This window comes from Mesoplodon mirus (genome assembly GCF_964341445.2).
Source record: "Mesoplodon mirus genome assembly, chromosome: 6".
NCBI classification, from domain to species: Eukaryota; Metazoa; Chordata; class Mammalia; order Artiodactyla; family Ziphiidae; genus Mesoplodon; species Mesoplodon mirus.
The window spans coordinates 79,952,172-79,979,166 of NC_138982.1; the positions used below are offsets into that span (position 1 = coordinate 79,952,172).

At 35.6% G+C, this 26,995-nt stretch overlaps 1 protein-coding gene across 3 annotated transcripts in view; it reads left to right on the forward strand.

Moving 5' to 3' along the window:
- POLQ (DNA polymerase theta) overlaps positions 1-26,995 on the forward strand; it is a 125,556-nt gene that overhangs the window by 91,479 nt on the left and 7,082 nt on the right. For all 3 annotated transcript variants that reach the window (XM_082624243.1, XM_082624244.1, XM_082624245.1), the window contains exons 21-27: positions 3,015-3,152; positions 4,389-4,563; positions 6,990-7,116; positions 7,693-7,814; positions 16,196-16,380; positions 19,055-19,166; positions 24,053-24,177. In XM_082624243.1, coding sequence (XP_082480369.1) covers positions 3,015-3,152; positions 4,389-4,563; positions 6,990-7,116; positions 7,693-7,814; positions 16,196-16,380; positions 19,055-19,166; positions 24,053-24,177 — 984 coding nt within the window. The remainder of the gene's footprint in view (positions 1-3,014; positions 3,153-4,388; positions 4,564-6,989; positions 7,117-7,692; positions 7,815-16,195; positions 16,381-19,054; positions 19,167-24,052; positions 24,178-26,995) is intronic.

The following is a 26,995-nucleotide window of genomic DNA, read 5'->3' on the forward strand; positions in this document are numbered from 1 at the left end:
TAGTTTACTCTTTTTTTTCTTTTTTCCCCCCAGAGGTTGCTGTTCTCTTCCCTCCCCACACTCCATAAAGGGTGGTTGGGTTGTTTTAGAGGAGTTACCGATAGAGGGTGGGTGCTTACTCTTGATATCTTTGAAGTTCTATTGTTATCTAGATGTGACTCAGTATTGTAGCATATCGGTAAGTATTATAGACTTTAAATCCACACTTCTTTGGTTTGAATGCTACCTGCTCTATTTATTAACTAACTCCATGACCTTGGACCACTTCATTAACTCTATATCTCAGTTTCTTCATCAGTAAAATACCTCATGCTAGTAATACTCATAGAGTTGTGAGGAATAAGCAATAAATGTAAAACACTTAGAACAGTGCCTATCTCATAGTAAGTGTTGTATAAATATTATATAAAGGGCTTACAAATGCCCCCCCCCCTTTAGCCACAGTTATGTGTTTTTAAAAAATGAGGAACTTTGTTTCTCCTAATCACGTGGTACATTTGTATTGAATTCAGTGGTGTTCTTTGGGGTGTTTTAAAATACTTTATTTTGATTTCTTTAGTCCAGAAGTCCCCAAGCCAGAACCTAGCTGACTGCACCTAAAATTACATGGGGAACTTGTCAAAAATATAGAATCTCTGGATATCAGCACTAGTAGGCTTGGGGTAAAGGCGATAACCAGTACTCTTGTGATTTAGATGGGTGCAAAGGCATGTGGGCCTTAGGCCTAGACCAAACTCTAGCCTAGAATAAAAGTCCTTTGATATCATTGGCTTGTTCTTAGGTCTTCATGTTAAAATGGAAGTTATATTAAAGGTAATATAACATTTTCATACATTGATTATTTTATCCTTGGTGATTTTAAGTTGAATCTTTCAAATAGGTAAGATGTTACTAATCGTCTAGAGCTGCAGTGTTCAATAAAGGAGTCACTAGCCACTTATCACTGTTTCAGTTTAAATTAATTGAAATTAAATAAAATATATCAATTAAGTTCCTTAGTCATGCTAACCACATTACAAGTGTTCAATAGCCACATGTGGCTAGTGGCCACTATATTGGACAGTACAAATATAGAACAGTTTTATTATTGCAGAAAGTTCTTGGATGGCACTGGTCTTGAGAAGGTATCAGTAAAATATGACTTGTAGGCCAGATCTGGCCTGCCACCTGTTTTTGTAAATAAAGTTTTATTGGAACACAGCTATAGCTATTTATGTACTTATTGCCTGTGGCTGTTTTCATTCTATAATGGCACAGTTGAAAAGGTGTGACAGGCAGTAAAACCTACAAAGCTAAAAATATTTACTGTCTGGCCCTTTGTAGAAAAAGTTTCTGACTCCTGGTCTAGAGGGAAGCATGGGTTAGTAAAAAGAAAAAGGACTTTAGAGTTAGAAGTCTCTGGCTTCTAATTCTTTATTCTACTACATTTTGGGCATGCAACTTTGAGCAAGTTTCTCCAACTGTCTAAACTTTGCAGATTTGTCATAGAGTTATTATAAGGATTGCATGTTAAAGCACCTAGCCTGATGGCTGGCACATAGTAAGTGCTCAATAAATATTAGTGTCTCTTGCTCCCATCCAGTTCACCTCCCTCAGTCACAGATGTGTTAATTAAGACCTGAAGAGAGAATTTATGTATGAAGTTTTTATAATTAATTCTGAAGGATTCACCAAAAATGGAAGCTTAAGATAAAACTCGAGATCTTTAAATTGTCTTAATTATGATAGGTCTTCCTTCCTGGGGTTGTTGATTTATTGTTACTGTAATAATGTTTCATTTTTCCTATTCAGTTATTTTCTTCTCTCTTCTCTGCTGCCATTCATTTATATACTCTTTGATATTTATATTCGAGTTTCCTGATAAAATATCAGCACTTGGTTAAATTTGAATTTCAGATGAACAGTGGACAATATTTTAGTATAAGTATGCTCCATGTCATTCAAATTTGACTGGGCATCATGTAATTTTATTTGCTAAATATAACAATCCCAATCCTTATGTGTGCATATGTTCATATCTATATAACACAGTCTTTGGGCAAGTTAGTTATTAACATCCATAGGAAGTCTCAGTAATTTTCATGCCTAGTTATTCCCACTACTTAAAACTAAAACCACATTTTTGTTTCTGTCATCACTACTGTTCTAGGGAAACAGGTATATCTTTACTTCCACCCCTGGCCCAACTTGTAGAAAAAATTCTCATGCAAAGGGTTTCAATTTTTAGAATTATTACTGGGAAAATAATCCAAGGTTCATTAAATCTTACTGAAAGCATATAAATGAATGAGTAGAAAGAGTAGATAGTGTTCTGAATTGCCTAAATTGGAACCCCTCTAACATGAACTAGTGAGTTTAAGGTATACATGGGATCTTCCCTCCGACCCACAGCCTCGATCCCTGTTCTGTGTAAGCCTAGTTTCTTCAGTGGGTGCTTACTGACCACTCTCTAACTTTCATTATTGCTGCACTGGATCAATCACCTTCTCCTGGCTTTTTGCCCGGGGCCTCTCAGGGTCTAGCCTTGTGGTAGTGGAATTAGATGGCTTTTTGGGCCCCTTCCTACTTTAGTGTTCTCTGAGTTTTGTGATCACACAATAGCCACGAAGGCTCCCATGTTTATCCTCTATGGGGCTTAAATGATCAAACAGCCACATTGGTTACCACATCAAGGGGTATTTAGGTGAGCTTATAATCAGAGCAACCTAAAGTCGCAATGCCAATAGTTTGTGAGTCGTTCAGCACAGAATATACATTCTTGTGTTCTTGACTGTTTAAGAGCCTGGTGTTACTATTAATCTAATACTGACTAAATTAGGGTATGGACAGCCTACTTGACATAAGATTTTATTGCCATTATTTATTAAATGTGATAATTCCAAATTGTCCCCCAAAATTCTTACAATCCATGTTAAAATGTATAGAATCTTTTCTCGAATAACTTTTTAAAATGTTTTCTGAATGATAATACTTGTGATTTGATTCTTGACTAAAGAAGCATTCATTTCTTGCAGGTTTTATTTTTGGAATTGAAGTTGCCACCAAATGGAGAGAGAAAACACCAAGGCAGCAAGAAAACTTTGGGTTCTACCAGAAGAGGGAATGATGATGGATGGAAGCTAAGGCTGGGAAAACAGTTCAGCACTAGTAAGGTGCTCTTTGGGGCAGTCACAGGGCAGAATCTGAACTACTTTTAGCATTTTAGTGTCTTGAAAGAATGCTGATGAAATCAAGATCCAATGTAGTACACCATTTGAACTTATCCAGACAAAAACAAATTGGTTTTTGGTTCAGCTGCCCACAAACACTATGGAAACATTCCAGCATGGAAAATCTTGATCATAATCTGAGTTAGCAGTTGTGTCCTTCCTATCATTAAAACGGTGTTAAGGTTTGTAAATTCAGACCTATATAGACATTAATTATTGACATGCACTACTCTTGGACTTCTAGTATAATATAATTTCTGTTGTTATATGAACATGAACAAAAAGGTATGGAAGAATTAAAAAAATAAAAAGACAGTCAATATAAATAAAATTTTGTTTTTTTCAATTCCAGAGCAAAATAGTAAGTTTTCCATGCATTTGTTTTGAGAATCTAATCTGTTAATTTCAAAGTAAAATTGAATCATAACCCATGGAAACTGTATGCATGGGATAAAAGAGAGAAAGCCTTAATTTTACATTTTTACTGAATGAATTATCAATGGAAAATAAGGATAGAAAGTACAGCCAGAACAGCCATGGAGAGAGCAGTCCAAGTTGCCATTCTGTAGAATTTTGACCGTAATATTATTAATTATGACTTGCCTGCCCTGGGGAAGTTTCCACAGCTTCATTCTGTAGCAAAACTTTTTATTTAATCACATTGGCCCTTTTACCTTAAAAGTTTTTGTTCCTTAACAGTTCACTGAATGTCTGTAGCATGGAAAATTCAAAGTTTTAAAAATAAATTTCCTTGATACAAAAACCATGAAAGTATTATGGCAAAAAGAAGAAGAAAAAAAAAAGACTGGGAAACTTTCACATGAACAATGGAGGAGGAAAATATAAAGAAAAGAGATGATGTAAACAATTGGGTGGGGTGTGGGGAAGCAGCTGTTTTACTAAGTTGACATCTCATTGATTTTTTTTTTAATAGTAGATGTAAATTGACAATACTCAACATTAACATGTTTACATTTTATAATCTATAGTTATTATAGATTTATCATTATGGTGATTTCCAAAAAACCCAAATAGTAATTTTATAATAGTAAAGTTGAGTTTAGATACAGGAGTTATCAAATTTAATTTTGAGATTATATTGTTTACTTAAAACAGATTCTAGTTTGCTATGGAATTTGGACAAGAATCTGATCCTACTTTATTATAATTCTTTGGCAGGATGTTTTAAATAAATTAAGGGCATTACATCCTTTACCAGGCTTGATATTAGAGTGGAGAAGAATCACTAATGCTATTACCAAAGTGGTCTTTCCCCTGCAGCGGGAAAAACGTCTGAATCCTTTCCTTGGAATGGAAAGAATCTATCCTGTATCACAATCACACACTGCTACAGGTAATGAGAAGTCTTAAATATGGATAATATCCAGTTTTGCAAAAAAAATTCATATGTAATATTTGCTTATGATGACCAAGGAATTCAAGTGTTGATCATTGTGTTCAGTGAAGTTCTATAAACATTTATGAAACGTATACTACATCCAAAGCATAGGTGAATATCAGGTAGATAAAGAGATAAAATTTAGTAAGATAACAGTTCCTGCTTTCAAGTACTATATAGAGTAACTGGGATGTCTGAGATTGGATGAGAGTATGGCCAGGAATTAAATATTTATTTGAGTCAGTGATCTTATCTAATTTCAGTCCCATCCCTATTCTGAATCTCTTAAGAGTCTCTCCAAGTTGAATCTAAGTAGGCCTGTGTGGTAATAAGGGAGTGTCTTACTTTACTCAATCAGAAAAGAGCTGTAGAGTCCTTTGCATGTCTTATGGCCCTCTTGGGGTCAGTATGCATGTAATCTCATGAAGAAAAAAAAGCATTCTTTTTCTAGGTAGTGCACAACTCCACATATTTGTCAAATGCAATGTGCAGTGGAAGAAAGGGCAGCATTCATAGAGGGGGCATTTTAGTTTGGTGGTATAGAATGTGGACTTTGATACCACATTTTCACAAGGTTTGAATCTTGGTGCTGAGAATCTTTAGACAAGGTACTTAACCTTTCAGTGCCCAAGTTTCCTCATGTATAAAACAAGATAATTACAGTCCTACCTCACTGAGTCATCCTGAGGATTAAATAGGTCAATACATGTAAAGTGGTTAGAATGATGCGTGGTACATTATCAGTTGTTGCTGTTATTGAAGATGGGGGCACCGTGAGGAGCTGCTTTTCTCTTTGCTTGCTTAGTCTCTGTTCTAAACAATTCCTCTTCCTTCTCCCTATTTAGCTAACCTCTTGGTGCTTCTTGCCTATTTCTTGCCCTGTTTTAAGTTTCATTTTGAAACATATGCTAATGCTGTAAACTTATGTAAAATAAATCCTTGTTGGTAAAAAAACAATCAACCTAGAGTTTTCAAAGCTTTTGCACATTATTTGTTGCTTATGAAGCAGAAAGTCATCAATTCCTTGTTGTTTTCCTGATTGTTTTTCATTATACTGTGCCTACATTTAAAGAATATTTTAGAAATACAAGCTTACCCTAAGTATAGTAAAGCCCTTTCATTATTAGAATTCATCTTCATGAAGCTATATTCATGTTTTATAATTTACTTTTGCCATTTTATTTGTCTACCAGTGTTACCTCATTAATTCAAACACTAGACCTGAATATTAAGTATTGATATTATCATAGAAGAGAAGACAGTGTGCTGAGGCAGAAAGAGACTTGGATTCTTTCCTGTGCTATTTGTTAGCTTTATGAAGTTGATTAGGCCATTTAATGCTAATAAGTGTAATAATATCTACCATTAATTGAATACTAATTTTTGCTAAAATCGAAATAACGAGGATATAGTATCAGGAGTTTATTCAGAGAAACAGTATCTGAGATACTTAAGATCTCTGATTCATCTAAAGAAGATGGAATTACATACAGTAGCTAGTAGAGAGCCTGTTAGAATGAAGAGTATCATAAAACAGAGGATTTTTGTGTCACTGTATGTGTATTATAAAAACTGCAGTAGCAGTCAGTTACCCAAACTTTTTGAACAACACCTGTGTGTTTTTGAAAAATTCATCCAATAAATAAATAAAATGTAAAATATTTGGGGGAAAGTAAAGGCCATAAACATTAAAACAAATAGCTTTCTGTTTCCTAGAAAATGTACTAGCCACCTGATTCTAGTTTCTAGTCATGTCAGTGCTACCTACCATTGATTCTTGTGATAAGTGATGAGGAGGAGGAGGAAAACTGGCCAGGTGATATCTAGAAAGTAACATTCTAGTCACCATCACTCACTACTACTACATCTCCTGCATCCTGTGGCCTGACTTCTGTGGCCCCAGTTGTCCCTGTTCAGCACTCAGTTGCTCTTCTGCTTCAGATCCTCTTTTCTGTATCTTGTTTGTTCCTGGCTTTTAAAGGCTTCGACAGTCATTTCTCCTAAGATCCATTTGATTTGTCTTTTACTCATTAGTATAACTGCTAGCATTTTATAGTGCTAACTTCTGGTACTCATTTTAGCGTAGAAATAGTATGATTTATCATATTCTTATCATGGGATTGTTTCTGTAGAACGAGGTTAATTATAAAACACTGTATTGTAGCTGATTCATATATTCACTTATATCACGATTGGTCTTGTACTTATTATTGTTAGACACATGAACATAATGAAGTGTATTTCATTTAAATTTAGTTTAACAATAACAAAGCATGCATTTTTAGGATAATTCAGAAATGGTATTCGTGTTAAAGTAAATGTCAGATTTCCCCTCTTCCCTTCCCCCCCTAATTTTATGTCTTCATTCTGCTTGATTTTAGGACGAATAACCTTTATAGAACCAAATATTCAGAATGTACCAAGAGATTTTGAGATCAAAATGCCAACACTAGTAGAGGAAAGCCCACCTTCCCAAGCCCTAGGCAAAGGCCTACTTCCTACGGGCAGGTAGACTCTATTTCTCTTTATTTGGGTTAATATACTTTTGGGAGTATGAATGGATCAGAAATAGCCTATTGGACAAATAATGAAAGCAATTTAATTTTCTGTTCCAGGCATACACATTTCTATTCTATTTCAAATCCTGAGTCTATCTATAAAGAAGCTAGTTGATGGCAAAAAGCTGAAAATCTGGGTCACTAATTAAATCAACCAGCATTATATGCTTGTTTAAGTCAAATACTAAAGGGACAAGTTTAGCAGTGTCTGGAACGTCCCCCTTCCTGCCCTCTTCATATGCTCACAAAAGGAAGAAAAAGCACAGATCATTTATATTAGATATGGTCAATGAGATTTACTGAATTGAGTGAAGCAGTTTGTGGGAAAGGTTATTACAGAAATACCTTCCTGTTTAATTGAAGGTTTGCTGAACGAGGTCTAGTATATTTGTTAAACTTTAAAGTGTGTTTCAAATGAGGTTTTTAAATTTCTTAGATGGAAATATTGACTTACTGAAAAACTCAGACCATTTTCATATATTTAAGACTACTTCATGTCCAGCTGATGATGTTTTTTGCACAACAGAGGAGGAAAAAAGAAGGGTTTTGGCCTGAACCCCAGGCACCAGGCAGAGATGGAGGAGAGAGCCTCAGAGAGAGGAATGCCGTTTTCAGTTAGCATGAGACATGCCTTTGTGCCTTTCCCAGGTAAGGTGACCGATGATGGTTTTTGAGCTTCTTTTTGCTGTGGGAATGGTTTTCAAAGCACTGATAAAGCCTGAATTATGAATAAGACTCAGAAGAATACATTAGTTCCTCCATCTTTCCTGTCTTTGGTGGAGCCTGTTTTTCCCCTTCATGTTGCCAGGTTTATAGCAGTCAGTCATTATTGTCTTCATGATCTGCTCTGTGGGAAACCTCTGTGTGGTTTGCTCAGCATCCTGCTGAAATCATGTAATCCTGGGTCATTGTAAACCTTTTTGCAAAATCCAGTGAATTTTGTTAGTTGTCATCCTCTTTGACTTCTCTGTAGCATTTGTCACTCTGTCAACCCTCTCTTTCCTCAGTTTCTCTCCCCCCTGACCTCTAAGGGCACAATTTTTTTTTTTTTTCGTCTCTTTCTAACTTGTTTTGCTCTTTTGTTTCTTCTCTACTTCTCCCCACTGCTGCTTCCTATTGCAGGGGGTAACCCTCAAGGCTGTCTTACTTCTGTCTAACCTCTCCTCAGTACTCGTCATCAAAACATTTGGAAGTCATGATCTATCTCCCAGATCATCCCTATTATTTGTATACATATTTGCTCTTTTTGCCACCTGGCAGCTCTGGGTGGGTGCAGTTAACCAGCTGAATTTATTTTAATTCTGTCAGAAATTTACATTCCAAGGGTGAATTCAGGTCTATGATAGTATAACCCATTTGGTAATTTTCAGCTTTGCCTTTTAAATATGAACTACCATTTGAACTAGCATTTTACCATTGTAACTATATATGAACTACCATTGTAACTATATATGAAGTAGAACTAAATATGAACTAGCATTTTACCATTGTAACTATATTTAAATATTCAGTTCTGTGGCATTAAGTACATTGTGGTGCAGCCATTACCATTATCCATCTCCAGAACTTTTCATCATTCCCACCTGAAACTCTGTACCCATTAAATATAACTGTTGCCCTGGACTCCCACAGCCCCTGGCAACCACCATTCTATTTTCTGTCCCTATGAATTTGACCACTCGAGATCATATAATATTTGTACTTTTGTGCCTGGCTTATTTCACGTAGCATAATGTCTTCAAGATTTATTCATGTTGTAGCAAATTGTGTCAGAATTTCTTTCTTTTTTAAGGCCAAATAATATTTCATGATATTTATTTATTCTTACCTAAATAATAAAACTGTGTTTAACACAACAATATTTTATACTGATTTTGTTTAAAATTTTAAAATTAATTTAAATTAAATGTATATGGATTTAACCTGAAAATTTCTGCCATTTAAATGTAGTGTTTAGTTAACTATCTAAAATAATTCTTGGGGCTTCCCTGGTGGCGCAGCGGTTGAGAGTCTGCCTGCTAATGCAGGGGACGTGGGTTCGGGCCCTGGTCTGGGGGGATCCCGCATGCCGCGGAGCGGCTGGGCCCGTGAGCCACAACTACTGAGCCTGCGCGTCTGGAGCCTGTGCTCCGCAACAAGAGAGGCCGCGACAGTGAGAGGCCTGCACACCGCAATGAAGAGTGGCCCCCGCTTGCCACAACTAGAGAAAGCCCTCGCACAGAAACGAAGACCCAACACAGCCAGAAATAAATAAATAAACAAATGTGGGGTTAAAAAAAAAATTAAAAAAAAATAAAAATAAAAAATAAAAAAATAAAATAATTCTTGATGGGGTTTATCCCAGGGATTCAAGGATTCTTCAATATATGCAAATCAATCAATGTGGTAAACCATGTTAACAAATTGAAGGAGAAAAACCATATCATCATCTCAATAGATGCAGAAAAAGCTTTCGACAAAATTCAACACCCATTTATGATAAAAACCCTCCAGAAAGTAGGCATAGAGGGAACTTACCTCAACATAATAAAGGCCATATATGACAAACCTACAGCCAACATCGTTCTCAATGATGAAAAACTAAAACCATTTCCACTAAGATCAGGAACAAGACAAGGTTGTCCACTCTCACCACTATTATTCAACATAGTTTTGGAAGTTTTAGCCACAACAATCAGAGAAGAAAAAGAAATAAAAGGAATCCAAATCGGGAAAGAAGAAGTAAAGCTGTCACTGTTTGTAGATGACATTATACTATACATAGAGAATCCTAAAGATGCCACCAGAAAACTACTAGAGCTAATCAATGAATTTGGTAAAGTAGTAGGATACAACATTAATGCACAGAAATTTCTTGCATTCCTATACACTAATGATGAAAAATCTGAAAGAGAAATTAAGGAAACACTCCCATTTACCATTGCAACAAGAAGAATAAAATACCTAGGAATAAACCTACCTAAGGAGGCAAAAAGACCTGTATACAGTAAACTATAAGACACTGATGAAAGAAATTAAAGATGATACAGATGGAGAGATTTACCATGTTCTTGGATTGGAAGAATCAACATTGTGAAAATGACTATACTACCCAAAACAATCTACAGATTCAGTGCAATCCCTATCAAATTACCAATGACATTTTTCACAGAACTAGAACAAAAAATGTCACAATTTGTATGAAAACACAAAAGACCCCAAATAGCCAAAGCAATCTTGAGAAAGAAAAATGGAGCTGGGGGAATCAGGCTCCCGGACTTCAGACTATACTACAGTAATCAAGACAGTATGGTAGTGGCACAAAAACAGAAATATAGATCAATGGAACAGGAATAGAAAGCCCAGAGATAAACCTGTGCACATATGGTCACCTTATCTTTGATAAAGGAGGCAAGAATATACAATGGAGAAAAGACAGCCTCTTCAACAAGTGGTGCTGGGAAAACTGGACAGCTACATGTAAAATAATGAAATGACACTCCCTAATACCATACACAAAAACAAACTCAAAATGGATTAAAGACCTAAATGTAAGGCCAGACACTATAAAACTCTTAGAGGAAAACATAGGCAGAACACTCTATAACATAAATCACAGCAAGATCCTTTTTGACCCACCTCCTAGAGAAATGGAAATAAAAACAAAAATAAGCAAATGGGACCTAATGAAAATTAAAAGCCTTTGCACAGCAAAGGAAACCATAAACAAGACGAAAAGACAGCCCTCAGAATGGGAGGAAATATTTGCAAATGAAGCAACTGACAATGGATTAATCTCCAAAATTTACAAGCAGCTCATGTAGCTCAATATCAAAAAAACAAACAACCCAATCCAAAAATGAGCAGAAGACCTAAATAGACATTTCTCCAAAGAAGATATACAGATTGCCAACAAACACATGAAAGGATGCTCAATATCATTAATCATTAGAGAAATGCAAATCAAAACTACAATGAGGTATCACCTCACACTGGTCAGAATGGCCATCATCAAGAAATCTACAAACAATAAATGCTGGAGAAAAGGTAACCCTCTTGCACTGTTGGTGGGAATGTAAACTGATAAAACCACTATGGAGAACAGTATGGAGGTTCCTTAAAAAAGTACAAATAGAACTACCATATTTCCCAGCAATCCCACTACTGGGCATATACCCTGAGAAAACCATAATTCAAAAAGAGTCATGTACCACAGTGTTCATTGCAGCTCTATTTACAATAGCCAGGATATGGAAGCAGCCTAAGTGTCCGTTGACAGATGAATGGATAAAGAAGATGTGGCACATATACACAGTGGAATATTACTCAGCCATAAAAAGGAATGAAAATGAGTTATTTGTAGTGACGTGGATGGACCTAGAGACTGTCATACAGAGTGAAGTAAGTCAGAAAGAGAAAAACAAATACCGTATGCTAACACATATATATGGAATCTAAAAAAAAAAATGGTTCTGATGAACCTAGGGGCAGGACAGGAATAAAGATGCAGACATACAGAATGGACTTGAGGACACGGGGAGGGGGAAGTGTAAGCTGGGATGAAGTGAGAGAGTGTCATGGACTTATATATACTATTAAATGTAAAATAGATACTAGGGGGAAGCAGCCGCATAGCACAGGGAGATCAGCTCAGTGCTTTGTGACCACCTAGAAGGGTGAGATATGGAGGGTGAGAGGGAGACGCAAGAGGGAGGAGTTGTGAGGCTATATGTGTATGTATAGCTGATTCACTTTGTTATAAAGCAGAAATTAACACACCATTGTAAAGCTATTATACTCCAATAAAGATGTTAAAAAAATAAAATAATTCTTGATATATGGTTGGATTTAAGTCTGTTGTCTTGTCATTTGTATTTTGTTCTATCTGTTCTTTATTCTTTTTTAAAAACTGTAAATGACTATTTTTGTTATTGTTTTATTTCCTCTATTATCTTTTTTTTTGTGTGTGTGGTACGCGGGCCTCTCACTGTTGTGGCCTCTCCCGTTGCGGAGCACAGGCTCCGGACGCACAGGCTCAGCGGCCATGGCTCACAGGCCTAGCCGCTCCGCGGCATGTGGGATCTTCCTGGACCGGGGCACGAACCCGTGTCCCCTGCATTGGCAGGCGGACTCTCAACCACTGTGCCACCAGAGAAGCCCCCATTTCCCATTTTTTGTAATATGTTTAACTTCTATGACTATTATAAACTTTGCTATGTAGTTTTTTTTTTTTTTTTTTTTTTTGCTGTAAACAGTTATGACCTTTCGAAGAAATCAAGAAACAAAAGTGTCTTTTCTATCTGTTCACTTTTTTACCCTTCCTGGCACTCTTTTTTCTTTGAAGTAGGCTGAAGTTTCCATCTATTATCAATTTTCTTCACCCAGAGTACTTTAAGGTTTTTTTTGTAGTGCAGTTCTACTGACAGTGATTTCTCTTAGCATTTCCATGTCTAAATTTCTCCATTTTATCCTCACTTTTGTAAGATTTTTTTTATTTGACATAGATTTATGGGTTTATAGTCCTTCTCTTTTAGCACTTTAAATATATATTTCCATTAGCTTATGGTTTGCATTATTTCTGATGAGAAGTACACCACTATTTTTCTTGCTATTCCTCCAAGCATAATATATTTTTTCCCAGGATGCTTTTTTTATTTTTTAAATTCGTTATTCAGTTTTAGCAATTTGATTTGGGTGTGAGTTTCTGGGTGTTTTTTTATGCTTTACTATTTGGGCTTTTGAGTTTGCTGAATTTCCTGAGTTAACTTAGGTTTTTTTTTTTTTTTTTTTTTTTTTTGCGGTATGCGGGCCTCTCACTGTTGTGGCCTCTCCCGTCGCGGGGCACAGGCTCCGGACGCGCAGGCCCAGCGGCCATGGCTCACGGGCCCAGCCGCTCCGCGGCATATGGGATCCTCCCAGACCGGGGCACGAACCCGTATCCCCTGCATCGGCAGGCGGACCCCCAACCACTGCGCCACCAGGGAGGCCCTAACTTAGGTTTTTTTTTTTTCTTCTTCTTAATCTATGTGCTTATATTTTTCATTAAATTTGGAACATTTTCAACCATTATTTCTTATAATATTTTTGTCCCTATTTTGCCCTTTTTTCCTATTTCTCCAAATATACATGTGTAATACCACTAGTATAGTCCCACAGATCACTGAACTTTGTTTTCTTTTCTTCTTTATTCCCCTCTCTTCATTTATTTAAACTCTGTACTGCAATGGATATTTTCTATTGACTGTTTTAATGTTCACTGATCTTTTTTTCTACAGTGTCTAATTGCTGTCATATCCTTTTAGTGAATTTTGCATTTCAGATATTGTATTTTCAGTTTTAGAATTTTAATTTTTTGCATAGTTTTTCATCACCTTATTGTAATTCACTATTTGTTCCATCATCATTTTTATATTTCTTTAAATTCCTGAACATATTAAAATTCCATCATCTCTGTAGTTTCTGAGTCATTTTTCTATTGACTGAATTTTCTCCTAGTCAGAGTTAAATTTTCCTGGTTCTTCATATGTCTAGTATTTTTTTTTATTGTATGCTGAACATTATGGTTACTACATTGTTAACTCTTTGGATTTTGTAGTCTTCATTTATAGCATTTTCTTCTGGCAGGCAGTTAATTTACTTTCACATCAGCTTGATCATTTTGAGACTTTTAAAGCTTTGTGAGCAGACGTTTAGAGTAGCCTTTACTCTAGGGCTACATTAACCATCATTGTAAGGTTTGGCCTTACTGCGGTCTCTACTTTGTGCTCAAGTTGTTCAGCAGGGTTTCTCCACTCACTCTGGTCAGAGCTTGAACATCTTTCAACATTCAAGAGTATGTTCTTCAAGTAGTTCAGCTGATAGCTGAACTTTGATAATAGCTATTTCTTTAGTGTTTGTTCTTTGCCTGGTTCTCTGAACTTTCTCCCTGCACAGTTTAGTATTTGGTCAAAATCCAAAGGGATTAGTGTACATATTTCTGGTGATCCTTTTATGCACAGTTCCTTTCTCTCCAAATTTCACAAGTTCTAGCAGCCTCAGCAGGCCCAAATTACACTTTCTTCTTCCAGCTCAGAGACCACAGTGCTTTGTTTCATCTTTTTCCCTGTGCTGCCTCCATTCAGAAACTTGAGACAGTTTCATGGCTCCTCTTATCTCCCCTCTCCTTCCCCTTTCTCAAGGATTGTAGTCCTGCATTGCCTATTGTCCAACATCTGAAAACTGTTATTTCATATAGTTTGTCCAGTTTTATTTTGTTTAGGGCAGAAAGGCCATAAAAGTTGTGGTCATTTGTTTCAAATCAGTATTTATATATTTTTGAATTGGTTATTCGTTCACATAGTTCAGAAATCAAAATATATAAAAGGTATATATTGAGAAACTTTGCTTCCTTCCCTGTCCTAGCTACCCTGTTATGTATAACTCTTATAGTTAATTACATATTTGAGTTTCTTATATATCCTTCCAGTATTTCTTTATGCAGATACAAGCAAGTATGAATATGTACTATTTTCTTCCTCTGTTCTTACACAAGCATAAGCATTCCATATACACTTGTTTGCTTTGGTTTTTTGTTTAATATTTTTATGCTGAAGACTTGTGATTATCAATAAAGAAATTTGAACATAAGCCAGTTTAATCTGTGTGCATATAATCTTTGCAGCAGCCTGTGGGCTTGTTTACTGAGTCACAGAGTAAAAAGCCTGTTTAATTTTTTTTTTTTTTTATTGCGGTATGTGGGCCTCTCACTGCTGTGGCCTCTCCCGCCGCGGAGCACAGGCTCCGGACGTGCAGGCTCAGCGGCCATAGCTCACGGGCCCAGCAGCTCTGTGGCATGCGGGATCCTCCTGGACCGGGGCACGAACCCGTGTCCCCCGCATCGGCAGGCGGACTCCCAAGCACTGCGCCACCAGGGAAGCCCCATGTTTAATATTTTTATGCTGAAGACTTGTGATTATCAGTAAAGAAATTTGAACGTAAACCAGTTTAATCTGTGTGCAGATAATCTTTGCAGCAACCTGTGGGCTTGTTTACTGAGTCACAGAGTAAAAAGCCTGTTTAATTTTGATAGATATTGTCAAATTGCCATCTAATGGGACATAGTTACCATTTACTTCCAAGTAACAATGTATGAGTGTTTCTTTCTCCACAGCCTTGCCACAGAATGTGCCATCCAACCTCTGGATTTTTACAAGTAGAAAAGAATTGTTTCTTGTTATAATTTGCATTTTTTTAATTGTGAATGAATTTAAGCAGGTTTAAGGTTCTTTTGTTTTTATTAGTTCTGTGAATTGCTTGTTCATATTTTGTTCTTGATTTATAGCACCTCTTTTATACAATATAGCAATGAGTCCTTTGTGATATCAGTTGCAAATATTTTTCTACTTTAACCATGCTTTTGCTTGTTTTATTTTGTTTTTGCCATGCATATCCAGTCATTTCTAGTCCATAGATAAATTATTTGAATCCTCTTAATTATTTGAATACTCTTTTTCACATACAGGCCACTTGACCTTTTTTTGTTGAACAAGTTTATTTTCAAAGCAGAGCACACATTTCTCTCCACACCCCTTAAAATGTCAGCACACATTAGAAACCAGTTTCTTTATTCACTCATTCATTCATTCCTTCAACAACCATTTGTTAAGGACCTATTAGGTACCAGGAACTGTGCATTTCTGCAGAATGCAAAGGAAGATTGTCTCCCATCCCTAATGGCTCAGTGTTATGTGGGAGAGGCATGAAAGAACCATTTTAGATTATGTGTCAGTGCTATAGGAACACTGAGGAAAGCACTACCACAGTGGTTAACGGGCAGAGGTCAAGGGTGGCTTTACATATATTACATATCCTTGAAAGCTAAGCAAAAAATTTTTATGTGTTACAGAGCTGAATTGCATCATATTAAGAGCAAGGTTTTAGCTTTTTTTGATTTGAGTTTTTTACATGATCTCACGGTTGTATGTTGGAACTAAATTTCTGTCATCCTGCTTAGTGTTATAAAACTTGGTTTTGTCTTTGTACCGACTTTCCTAAAATCATTTCTATTTCAGGTGGTTTAATATTAGCTGCTGATTACTCTCAACTTGAGCTGAGGATCTTGGCTCATTTATCCCACGATCATCGTCTCATTCAAGTACTAAACACTGGAGCTGATGTTTTCAGGAGTATTGCAGCTGAATGGAAGATGATTGAGCCAGAGTCTGTTGGGGATGATCTGAGGCAACAAGCAAAACAGGTGGTCTTTACTGAACATGTTTAACATAAATGAGGAGAATTTTTACGATTCAAAAAAAATTTTTTTAACTATCTCAATCATTTGTGGTTGAGGAGTGATTTCTCCCTCTTTGGATTTTTCACAACATTCATCTGAGCCTGTCTCATGGTACTCATATTTTCCTTTGTAGAGTCAATAGAAAGAATCAGGTAGAGTTAGTCCAAGCCTACTTAGTTCTGGGAAATCTATATGCATTAGTGGTAGATATTGTGGTGGTGGTGGTGGTAGATATTGTGTGTGTGTGTGTGTGTGTGTGTGTGTGTGTGTATTTTTAAAATCTCTAGCCTGTAAGCACACATATATTTATCTTTTTATATTCACACGCATTGAGCCATGGTGCCTTTTATAGAAGGGTGCTCTCTGAATGTTTGTTGAAAAATAAATATTGCTGAGTTGCGGATTATAATCAATAACTATTAGCTTTTTAGTTATTTTAAGATTTATTTTTTTTAAATAAATTTATTTTATTTATTTATTTTTGGCTGTGTTGGGTCTTCGTTGCTGCTCACAGGCTTTCTCTAGTTGCGGTGAGTGGGGGCTACTCTTTGTTGTGGTGCATGGGCTTCTCATTGCAGTGGCTTCTCTTGTTGCGAAGCACGGGCTCTAGGCGCACAGGCTTCAGTAGTTGCGGCATGTGGGCTCTGTAGTTGTAGCTCACGGGCTCTAGAGTGCAGGCTCGGTAGTTGTGGCACACGGGCTTAGTTGCTCTGCGGCATGTGGGATCTTTGCGGACCGGTGATCGAACCTGTGTCCCCTGTATTGGCAGGCAGATTCTTAACCACTGCGCCACCAGGGAAACCCAGCTTTTTAGTTTTTTGAGGCCATTGGTTAGCTAATCTGCCTGTGAAACTTCATACTGCCCTTGGACTTTTCACATGGGCCCATATTAGTTCCTACTCCTGGATGACTGTTGGGCACAGGGAAGATCAAAGGCCACATTCACACTGTTCCCTGGCCTAAATTAACACTGATACTTGTTTATCACGTGACCTGTGGGAAATCTGATGCCCTTTTCAAGAGAGCAGGATTGTTGGCTGAGGTAAAGGCACACCACCTCTAAGATCCTGCTTTACTAGTTTTACATTTACACTTCTTGTTACTCACAGCTGTGATTCTTGACTGGCTTATTAGGCATGAAACATTTCCTCTCACCACTGCCTGTTTAGCACCAACACTTGTTTCTTCCACTATTTAGAAAGCCAGTTTTGTCTTCTCTATTTAATCCTCTCAGATTAAATCCTGCATTTAGCAAGAATCAAACCCTAAGTTAAATAGGTAATATTCCAATATTTAATCCTCGTAGCAAATACACGAAATAGGTCTTATTATTCCCATTTTACATAGGAGGAAACCAAGGCACAGAAAGTTAGTAGTTTGCTTAAGGTCATATAGCTATAAGTGGTGGAGCCAGGATAAGTTCAGAATGAAAGAACTTAGACATTCCGACTCCATAATCTAAACATTTATACACTGATGATAGCTGCCTCTATTTAATAAGTTCTTGCATGATTTAATAGTGTTTATGCTATACCAGTTTTTTTTTTCTTGAATTGCCATGCAGTGAACCATCTAATCTAGATCTCAGTCTTGCTGAGATATCAGCTAGCACTAAGTAATATCTGAATTAAGAAAAAAAGTGTAAAAAGACCTAAAAGGAAAAGAAAACAGGAACGAAAAAAATCCCTCTCAATGTAATTTAAAAAAATTATTTTGGAAAGTATTTTGGATTTTGATAATCATTTTTTGCAAGTTATCTTTTTAAATTTTATTTAACAATATTTATATAGATCTTTATGTCAGGTGGTATCCTACACACACACACACACATGTGCATGTGCGCACATACACACATATATAAAATAACTCGTCTAATCCTAACAAACTCATGATGTAGGTATTACTGTCCTCATTTTATAGTTGAAGAAACTGAGATACAAGGTAGATTGTGCAAGATAATACCTCTTGTAAATGGTGGAACTAGGATTTGAACCCAGGCAATACTTATTACTAAATCAGTTTCTTTACTGACCTATTTAAACCATTTTCCTCCACTACTCCCAAAATTTTCTCGAAAGTTTGTGTTTAACCCAAATGAATTCTGCAATTGTGGGATTTCAGGTGGCTTTGAGATGAAGAAGATATTTATTTCCAATGACGTCCTCCCTATTATGAAGCCATGTAGTCTACTCTTCCTGCTTTTTTAGTGCTATTCAAAGGTGAGGAGAGGAATGTTTGTAATGCTTCTCTTTCCTGACTCCTAGGCACTTCTTTAAGCAGCAGTTAATGAAGTATTATGAGGAGTAGAAAGCTTCTCTGAAGACTTCTGGTTAAATGACAGTCAGAAATATTTCCTTTTAAACCACTAGGGTTATTTTCTTAACACACACACACTCATATTCATTCATATTCTGCCCCTTCTTCTCTTTCTCCCTGCACCTCAAAAAGTATTGCTAAAAGGCAGTAAAGGCGCTCACTGGATATCAGCTTCTATGGATCTAACCCACCAAAGCAAATCTAATCATTTCTTTGATTCACCATGAAAAGTTTACCAAATCTCAATCCTAATGAACTTTTTATGTTTGCATTTTATGTAGTTATGACCTATAATGTACTTAGTGTGATGAGTCCCTTTCAGATTTGCTATGGAATCATTTATGGAATGGGAGCTAAATCTTTGGGAGAGCAGATGGGTATTAAAGAAAATGATGCTGCTTTTTACATCGACTCCTTCAAATCCAGATATACTGGTAAGGAAGCATTGAATGTTAATTATCTTCTAGATACTATTCTTCTCAACTCTCTTTCCATATAATATTTTTAAAAATTTGTGTTACAGAATTTTCTATTAACAGAAGTTTTCATCAAGCATTGTTGATTAAATAACATCAACCTTACTAAGAGATGTGCTTTTTTCATAAAAGTAGGGACAGAAATGGAATAGCAAAATGAAGTTGATGTATATGCTACTGTGTCGTTGTGAAAATCTTATAAAATCTAGGAATTGTCCTGTGCTTTAGGTTTACATAGCTTTATCTTGAAACAGTAAACCATTGAGTAAATGTACCAGAAACTGTGAGAGAAAAATTGCTTTTACAGAGCAGTTTGAATATCACCATTTTAAATTCTCTCTTCTTTTGGCAGTTTATTGAGATAATTTGCACACAATAAAATTCACCTTTTTTAGTTGTATAGTTCTATGAATTTTGACAAATGCACGCAATCATACTGTCTACATTACAGCTGAGGTATGGAACCATCACCTCATCATCTCAAAGAGTTCCTTTATGCCCCTTTGTAATCAATCCTGTCCCCAGTCCCCAAAAAGAAAAACTTTTATTCACACATGACATGATCTTGTACATAGAAAATCATGTGAATTCATTAAAAACAACTACTAGAACAAATAACTAAATTTGGCACAGGCTCCCACCATACAAGGTCAGTTTGTAAAAATCAGTTGTATTTTTTTTTTTTTTTCTGTTTTTGGCCATGCCAGCATGGCATGTGGGATCATAGTTCCCGACCAGGGATGAAACCCATGCCCCCTGCAATGGAAGTGTGGTGTCTTAACCATTGGACCACTAGGGAAGTCCCTGAATCAGTTGTATTTTTATATACTAGCAATAAACAATTAGTGAATGAAGTAAAAATAAAACCATTTACAATAACATCAAAAAACATGAAACACTTGGGATAAATTTAACAGAGTATGTGCAAGACTTTATTGAAAACTCCAAAGCAATCCTGAGAGAAATTGAAGAATACTTAAGTAAATGTGAGTTTTACCATGTTAATTTATTAGAAGGCACAATATTGTTATGATCACGGTTCTCTGTAAATTGTTCTATAGATTCAGTGCATTTCCAATCAAAATATCCTTAGACTTCTGTGCCAAATTTGACAAGCTGATTCTAAATTTATATGGAAATTCAAAGGGCCTGGAATAACTAGAATATTTTGTGGGGGAAAAGTACAATGTTGATTACTTACACTCCTTGGCTTCAAAATTTATTATAAAACTACAATAATCAAGATAGGTATAGGGGTAGATGCAGGGAACAATGAAACACAATAGAGCATCAGGAAATAGACCTATACATATATGGTGAATTGATTTTCAACAAAGTTGCCATGGTAATTCAATGGAGAAAAGATGGTCATGTCAACAATTGGTGCTAGAACAGCTGGATACCAGTATGGAAAAAAAATGAACTTCTACTTTATCTCATACTATATTCAAAAATTAACTTGATATGAACCACAGACCTAAAAGTAAAAACTAGAACCATCAATCTTGCAGAAGAAAAGAGAGAGGAGCTTTATGACATTGAGGTAGGCAACAATTTCTTAGGTGATAATAACACTGAATTAGTCATAAAAAATAAATATTGATAAAAGACACCATTAAGAAAATACAAAGTCAAGCCACAGACTGAGAGGAAATATTTATAGTTCCTGTTATCTAACAAAGGACTTGCATCCAGAATATATAAAGAACTCTTACAACTCAATACTAAGAAAGTAAATCACACAATAAAATAAAGTTCAAAAATTTGAACAGACACTTCACAAAAGAAAATATGTGAATAACTACATCAAGTGTTATCGTCATTTGTTCTCAGGGAAAAGCAAGTTAAAACCATAAAGAGATACCACTATAGAAACACTAGAATGATAAATTTAAAAATATTGTGTCTCTTTTACATTGCTGATTGGTTGTAAAATGGTACAACCACTTTGGAAGACACTATGGCTCTTTCATATAAAGTAAAACATACGCTTAACTGTATGATTCTGCAATTCTACTATTGGATGGTTGCCCAAGAAAAATGAAAACATATGTCCAAAGAAAGACTTGTATGTGAATGTTATAGCAATTTTATTCATAACAGCCAAAGACTGGAAATGTTAAACAACAAAAATCCTAGTGAGTAAATTAAAGAAATTTTTTCCCAGTTTTATTGAGTTATAATTGACACACAGCACTTTATAAGTTTAAGGTGTACATTATAATAATTTGACTTACATACATCATGAAATGATTACCACATAGATTTAGTGAGCATCCATCATCTCATATTGATACAACATTAAAGAAATAGAAAAAAAGGATATTTTCCTTGTGATGAGAACTCTTAGGATTTGCTCTCTTAACAGTTTTCATATATAACATTCAACAGTGTTAATTAGCTTTATCATGTTGTACATTTCATTCCTAGTACTTACTTATCTTATAACTGGAAGTTTGTACCTTTTGACCACCATCACCCATTCCCTCTCCTCCCACTCCCCACCTCTGGTAGCCACAAATCTAATCTCTTTTTCTATGAGTTTGTTTTTGAAGTATATTTGAACTATAAACTATGTTAATTCCTGGTATACAACACAGTGATTTGATATTTCTGTACATTTCAAAATGGTCACCATGGTAAGTCTAGTTGTCATCTGTCACCATACAAAGATATTACATAGTTATTGACTATATTCCCCACACTGTATATTTCATACTTGTGACTCATGTATTTTGTAACTGAAAGTTTGTGCCTCTTAGTCTCCCTCACCTATTTTTCTCCTCCCCCCAACTCCCTCCCCTCTGGCAACCATCTGTTTGTTCTCTGTATCTATTACTCCATTTCTTTAACAACTGAGTAAATTTATTAAAGATCAAATGGGCTTTATTCAATGATTCATGAATCGGGCAACATCCCATCTAGCACTAGAAAGGAGCTCCACCAAACTGTAGAAGAGGAAAGTTTTTTAAAGGCAGAAAGGGGGTAGGTGGATAAAGGAAATATTAGCAAAGAATGCATTGTTTCAGGCAAGGTCACTCTCCTAAGGGGAATGGAAGGGCCTATTGGATGGATAACCTCACTAGTGCTGACCATGTAATACCAGGTTGACTGGTTAAAGGTTACATTCCTGGGGGTGTTGAGGCTGCAGTTTGGTTAGGTAGTAAGTCTTAGTTTGCTGACATAGGGTTTAGCACAAGTGACTCCATTTTGGCCCCGCTGTCTCCTTTTTAACAGGAACAAATATCTGTCAACAGGATTATGGATAAACAGATTTTGGTATATCTCTTCAATGGAATGCTACTTAGCAAGAGAAGGCAGACACAAGTGAGAACATACAGTGTAATTTATGAAATTCAAGAACATGAAAAAGATACAGTGTAATAAAGTAGATCCATTAGTGTTTGAGGCTGATAATGGGGAGCTGACTGTGAAGGTGATTAAAATGTTTTGTATCTTGTAGTGGTTGTTAGAGGGGTGTGTACGTTTGTTAAAATGCATCAAACTTCACCGGAAGTGAGTGCCTTTTATTGTATGTAAATTATGTCTCAGCATTGTTTATTGTATGTAAATTATACCTCAGCATTGATTTTTTTTTAAAGTAGTTCTTGCAATCTCTGAATATTTGAAGGCCTCCTACAGGAGTCAGGTAAGAGAATTCATAGAAGTGTAGTCTCTTAAATCTCATCCTTTTCTTTGCTCTTTACTCAGCAGTATCACAGTAATTCTTGAAGAGAAGATGAGAGCCTGATTGCTCTCTGAAATTCCTATGCTAGTAGTCAGATATCACCAACAGCTGCACTTGGCAGGGTTTCTCCCCTTCCTTTCACCCACAATCTGTGCCAGCCGCACAATAGAAATCCTCAAATGAGGGGTTTTAATTGGGAGGCATTAGTGTTTATTATTTAGGATGAGCAGAGCTGTGAGAAAGCAGAAATTGCACAAAAGAATAATGATAGATCAGCAGTCTCTGTACTTAAATGTGTTTTAAAGAGTATAGAAAAAGAATGTTCCAGGAGAGAAGAACCTCTCTAGCTCAGAGACAGGAATGAGCAATGAAGAGACTGACCCATCTGAAGCAAAGAGTTCATCCTGGAGAGTCATAAGACCTAATAACGGACCTATATAGCAAAGGATGAATGCTGGTATAGGGAATATGAATGTGTTTGAGTAATATACTATATGTAGTCTTTTTGAATTTTAAGAAGTGAGTTGTGTAAGTTTCTAATAAAATATTACAACTTCATGCATTAGTTTCAGTTAGGTCCTATTTGAATCATAGCATAGTTGGTAACAAGGAGCTGTTGGAATGTATTAAGCCTGGAAAAGATAAGCTCAAAGAGTAAAAGAGGGTTAGTGTGATCAAAGAACAGAACTCTGTGAAAAGTAGCATGGAATAGTCTTAAGGTCCATCTAGGTTTTAGTACCTGCTCCGTTGTTGTGGAGTTTAGTTTTGTATTTTTTGTTGTTGGTGATGGTGGTTGAAAAACAGAGATTATGTCATTTCTAAAGTTCTTTTTGTTTCTAACTTTCATGGCTATATGAGGTGATGAGTGTTAATTAAATTTATTGTGGTAATGATTTCACAATATATGTATATGTGCTGCCTAAGCGAGCAGTATTTCACAATATATGTAAAGCAAACTGTCATGCTGTACAGTGATGTGTGTCAGTTATTTCTCAATAAAACTGGAAGAAAAAGTGAATGAAAGTTTATATGCAAAATTTTGATATGATATTAATGTTAATCATGGTGAAGTTTTGGTATATTTCACTATATTGAAACTAGTGAGTGAGATTAAGGATGGACATTGGTTGTAATTATTTCTTCATTTTCTTTGTAGGGATTAATCATTTCATGAGAGAGACAGTGAAGAATTGTAAAAGAGATGGATTTGTTCAGACCATTTTGGGAAGGCATAGGTATTTACCAGGAATCAAAGACAACAACCCTTATCACAAAGCTCATGTATGTTGAAATTTCTCTGGGTTTTTAACTTAAATTTTTAACTTTAATGACATGTACTTTTTCAACAAAGACTGAACCCTGCTAATGTCCCTTTTAGAGATCACTAGCATATTAATTGCATCTTCTATTTTATTAAGGACTTCTGTAGTGATGGTACATGCCAATATTTGCTGAACACAGTCTCTTTAGGAGACTAATGTAAATATGGGTTCACTTAATAATATTTCAGTTAAAGATGTTCTGTTTTAGTAAGTCAATTATTTATTAGCTTTGGTAATAAGTTATATGTAAACTTAGTTCTTACATTTGCTAATTGTTCTTTGGTTCAGATATCATACACTAATTTGTCATATTACACCAGATTGCCAGTGTCTTCAGAGATTAGCCAGTCATTGAATTGTGGTATTTTTTGGTTCATTCCTTTTGTTTATTTATTTTAAAAGCACTGGTTCATCAGAGGTTATTAGGATACCCAAAATATTAAAGAAGGCTATTTTTAATATCATTCAAAAGATGTATTGATGGTATTTACTCAAATTATGATTGAAATCTCTTTCTGAAATCATTGGGATCCATAAAAGTGTATCTGTACACTTTTTGTGTATCTGAGCATTTAAGTTTCTGTTATAGTCCAAACCTTCCTATTTTAACTGGTTGTATTTTGCCCTTACCCCATACTTTTGTGTATCAGTGCCTACTACACATTGTATGTAATGAAAATATCCAGCCTCCAAATTGCTAAACTACTGTCTTGAGCTAGAATCTCTCAGAGCAATAATGCTCTTAGGGACCATGGAGGAATAGTTGGGGTTTTGTTACTTCTTCACTCTCTTGCCTCCCATATATCCACATACAGATGTCAGATATTTATCAGCCTTTTACCATATCTCCAAGTGAAGTAGGCATTGTAGTTGATGCACTAGGAAAAGTAAGTCTTAAAATGTATTGGAAGAGATAAAGCAAACTAAAAAAATATAAAAGTAGCATGTATATTCAGTTATTTAGGCTTCTAGAGGAGGTAGGACTTAAACAGATTCTTGAAGACTATTTAAAATTTAATTGATGGGCATGAGAAAAAGATAATCACAGGTGACTAAGAGTTTGAGTAAGGATTGGCTAGAAGCCAATCTGATAGGAGTGAAAAGTTTGAGTTGTCACTTAGGAATAGATAATTTTCTACTGGTCAGATGGAATCAGCTATTGGAAGGCTTTTAATGGCAGGCTGAGAAATTTGGGCTTGATCTAATAGGGATTGATTATGTTTTTTGGTATTTACACAATGAAAAATGGAGGATAGAATGATTAATGTTAATGAACCATATAATTTTTAACAAACTAATATTTTTGAAGTTAAAAATGTGAGAGTAAGACTTTTTATACCAAATCCTTAGGAGTCAGAGTTCTAATTGATTCATTATGTTGTTGCTGAGGAAAAAAAAAATTGCGCCCCTCTGAATCAGAAATGGAGTAAATATAGTCAGATTTATTGTTTGGTTTTCGTTTAGTTTGGTTTTACATTTTATTTCAACTTTTACTGTACTGAAAAATAAGCATAGAGAAAGCACAAGAAACAAATGTAAATTTCAGTAAATTATCATAGAGCTATACCTATGTAACTACCATACAAACCAAAAAATAGAATATTGTCAGCACCCCAGAAGCTCCCCTTATGCCTCTTCCTAATCACCATACACTGCCTTCCCAGAAATAACCAGTATAACCTCTAACCCTATGGTTTTGTTTTGACCTCTCTATATATCATATATATGTATTCTGTGTTTAGCTTCTGTCACTCAAAATTACATTAGGCAAGTCATTTATGTTGTTTCATGTTGGGGTAGGTATATAGCTCTGTTATATGAGTATACCACAATTTATCCATTTTTCTGTTGATGGGTTTCTAGTTTGGAGAACTTTCTATTTGGATGGGTTTCTATTATGGATCTTGATGATTTGATTATTCTTGTTCAAGGTTCCTGGTGCACATATGTTTCCGTTTATGTTTGGTAAAGCAGTAGACATAGAAATGCTCTCATCTTCAAATTCAGTAGATAAAGCCACGTTGTGTTTTATGGTGGTTGTAGCAATTTGTCCTCCCGTATAAGTTTGAGTTCTCATTGCTCTGCATCCTTGCCAACATTTGCCATTAAGTTAACATAATTTTAGCTTTTCTGGTGGGTGTAAAGTAGTATCTTGTAGTTTTAATTTGCTTTTTCTTGAATACTATGTTTTGATATATGGTAAAGTAAGTTTTCCCAACTTGCTTTTTTTCTCTCCCCCAAGAATATTTCCTATTCTTGGTTCTCTGCATTTCCATATGAATTGTAGAAGCAGCTTGTGAATTTCCATACAAACACAAAATCCTGTTGGGATTTTTTAATTGCAGTTGCCTTGAGTTCATAGATCAAGATGGGATTAATGACGTATTTATAAATTTGAGTTTTCCAGTCGATAAACATGTTATATATGTCCATTTATTTAGGTCTTTAGGTCTTCTAAAATTCTCTCACTAATGATGTATAGTTTTGGGGAAGAGATCTTACAAGGTTTTTATTAAATTTATAGCTAGATATTGGAAAAGTTTCATGCTGTTGTGAATGACATCTTTTTAAATTTTTAATTCTTTTCCTTCCCTTTTTACGTTTTCTAACCCTTTACTACTGGTACAGAAAGATAATTGCCTTTATTGTTGTTCTTTTGTCTAGAAACCTTGCAAATATTACTTACTAATTACAAAATTTTATCTGTAGATACTTTTAGGTATTCTATCTACACAGTTATTATCTGGGAAAAAAAAGTAAAAAAAAAAGTAGTTTTA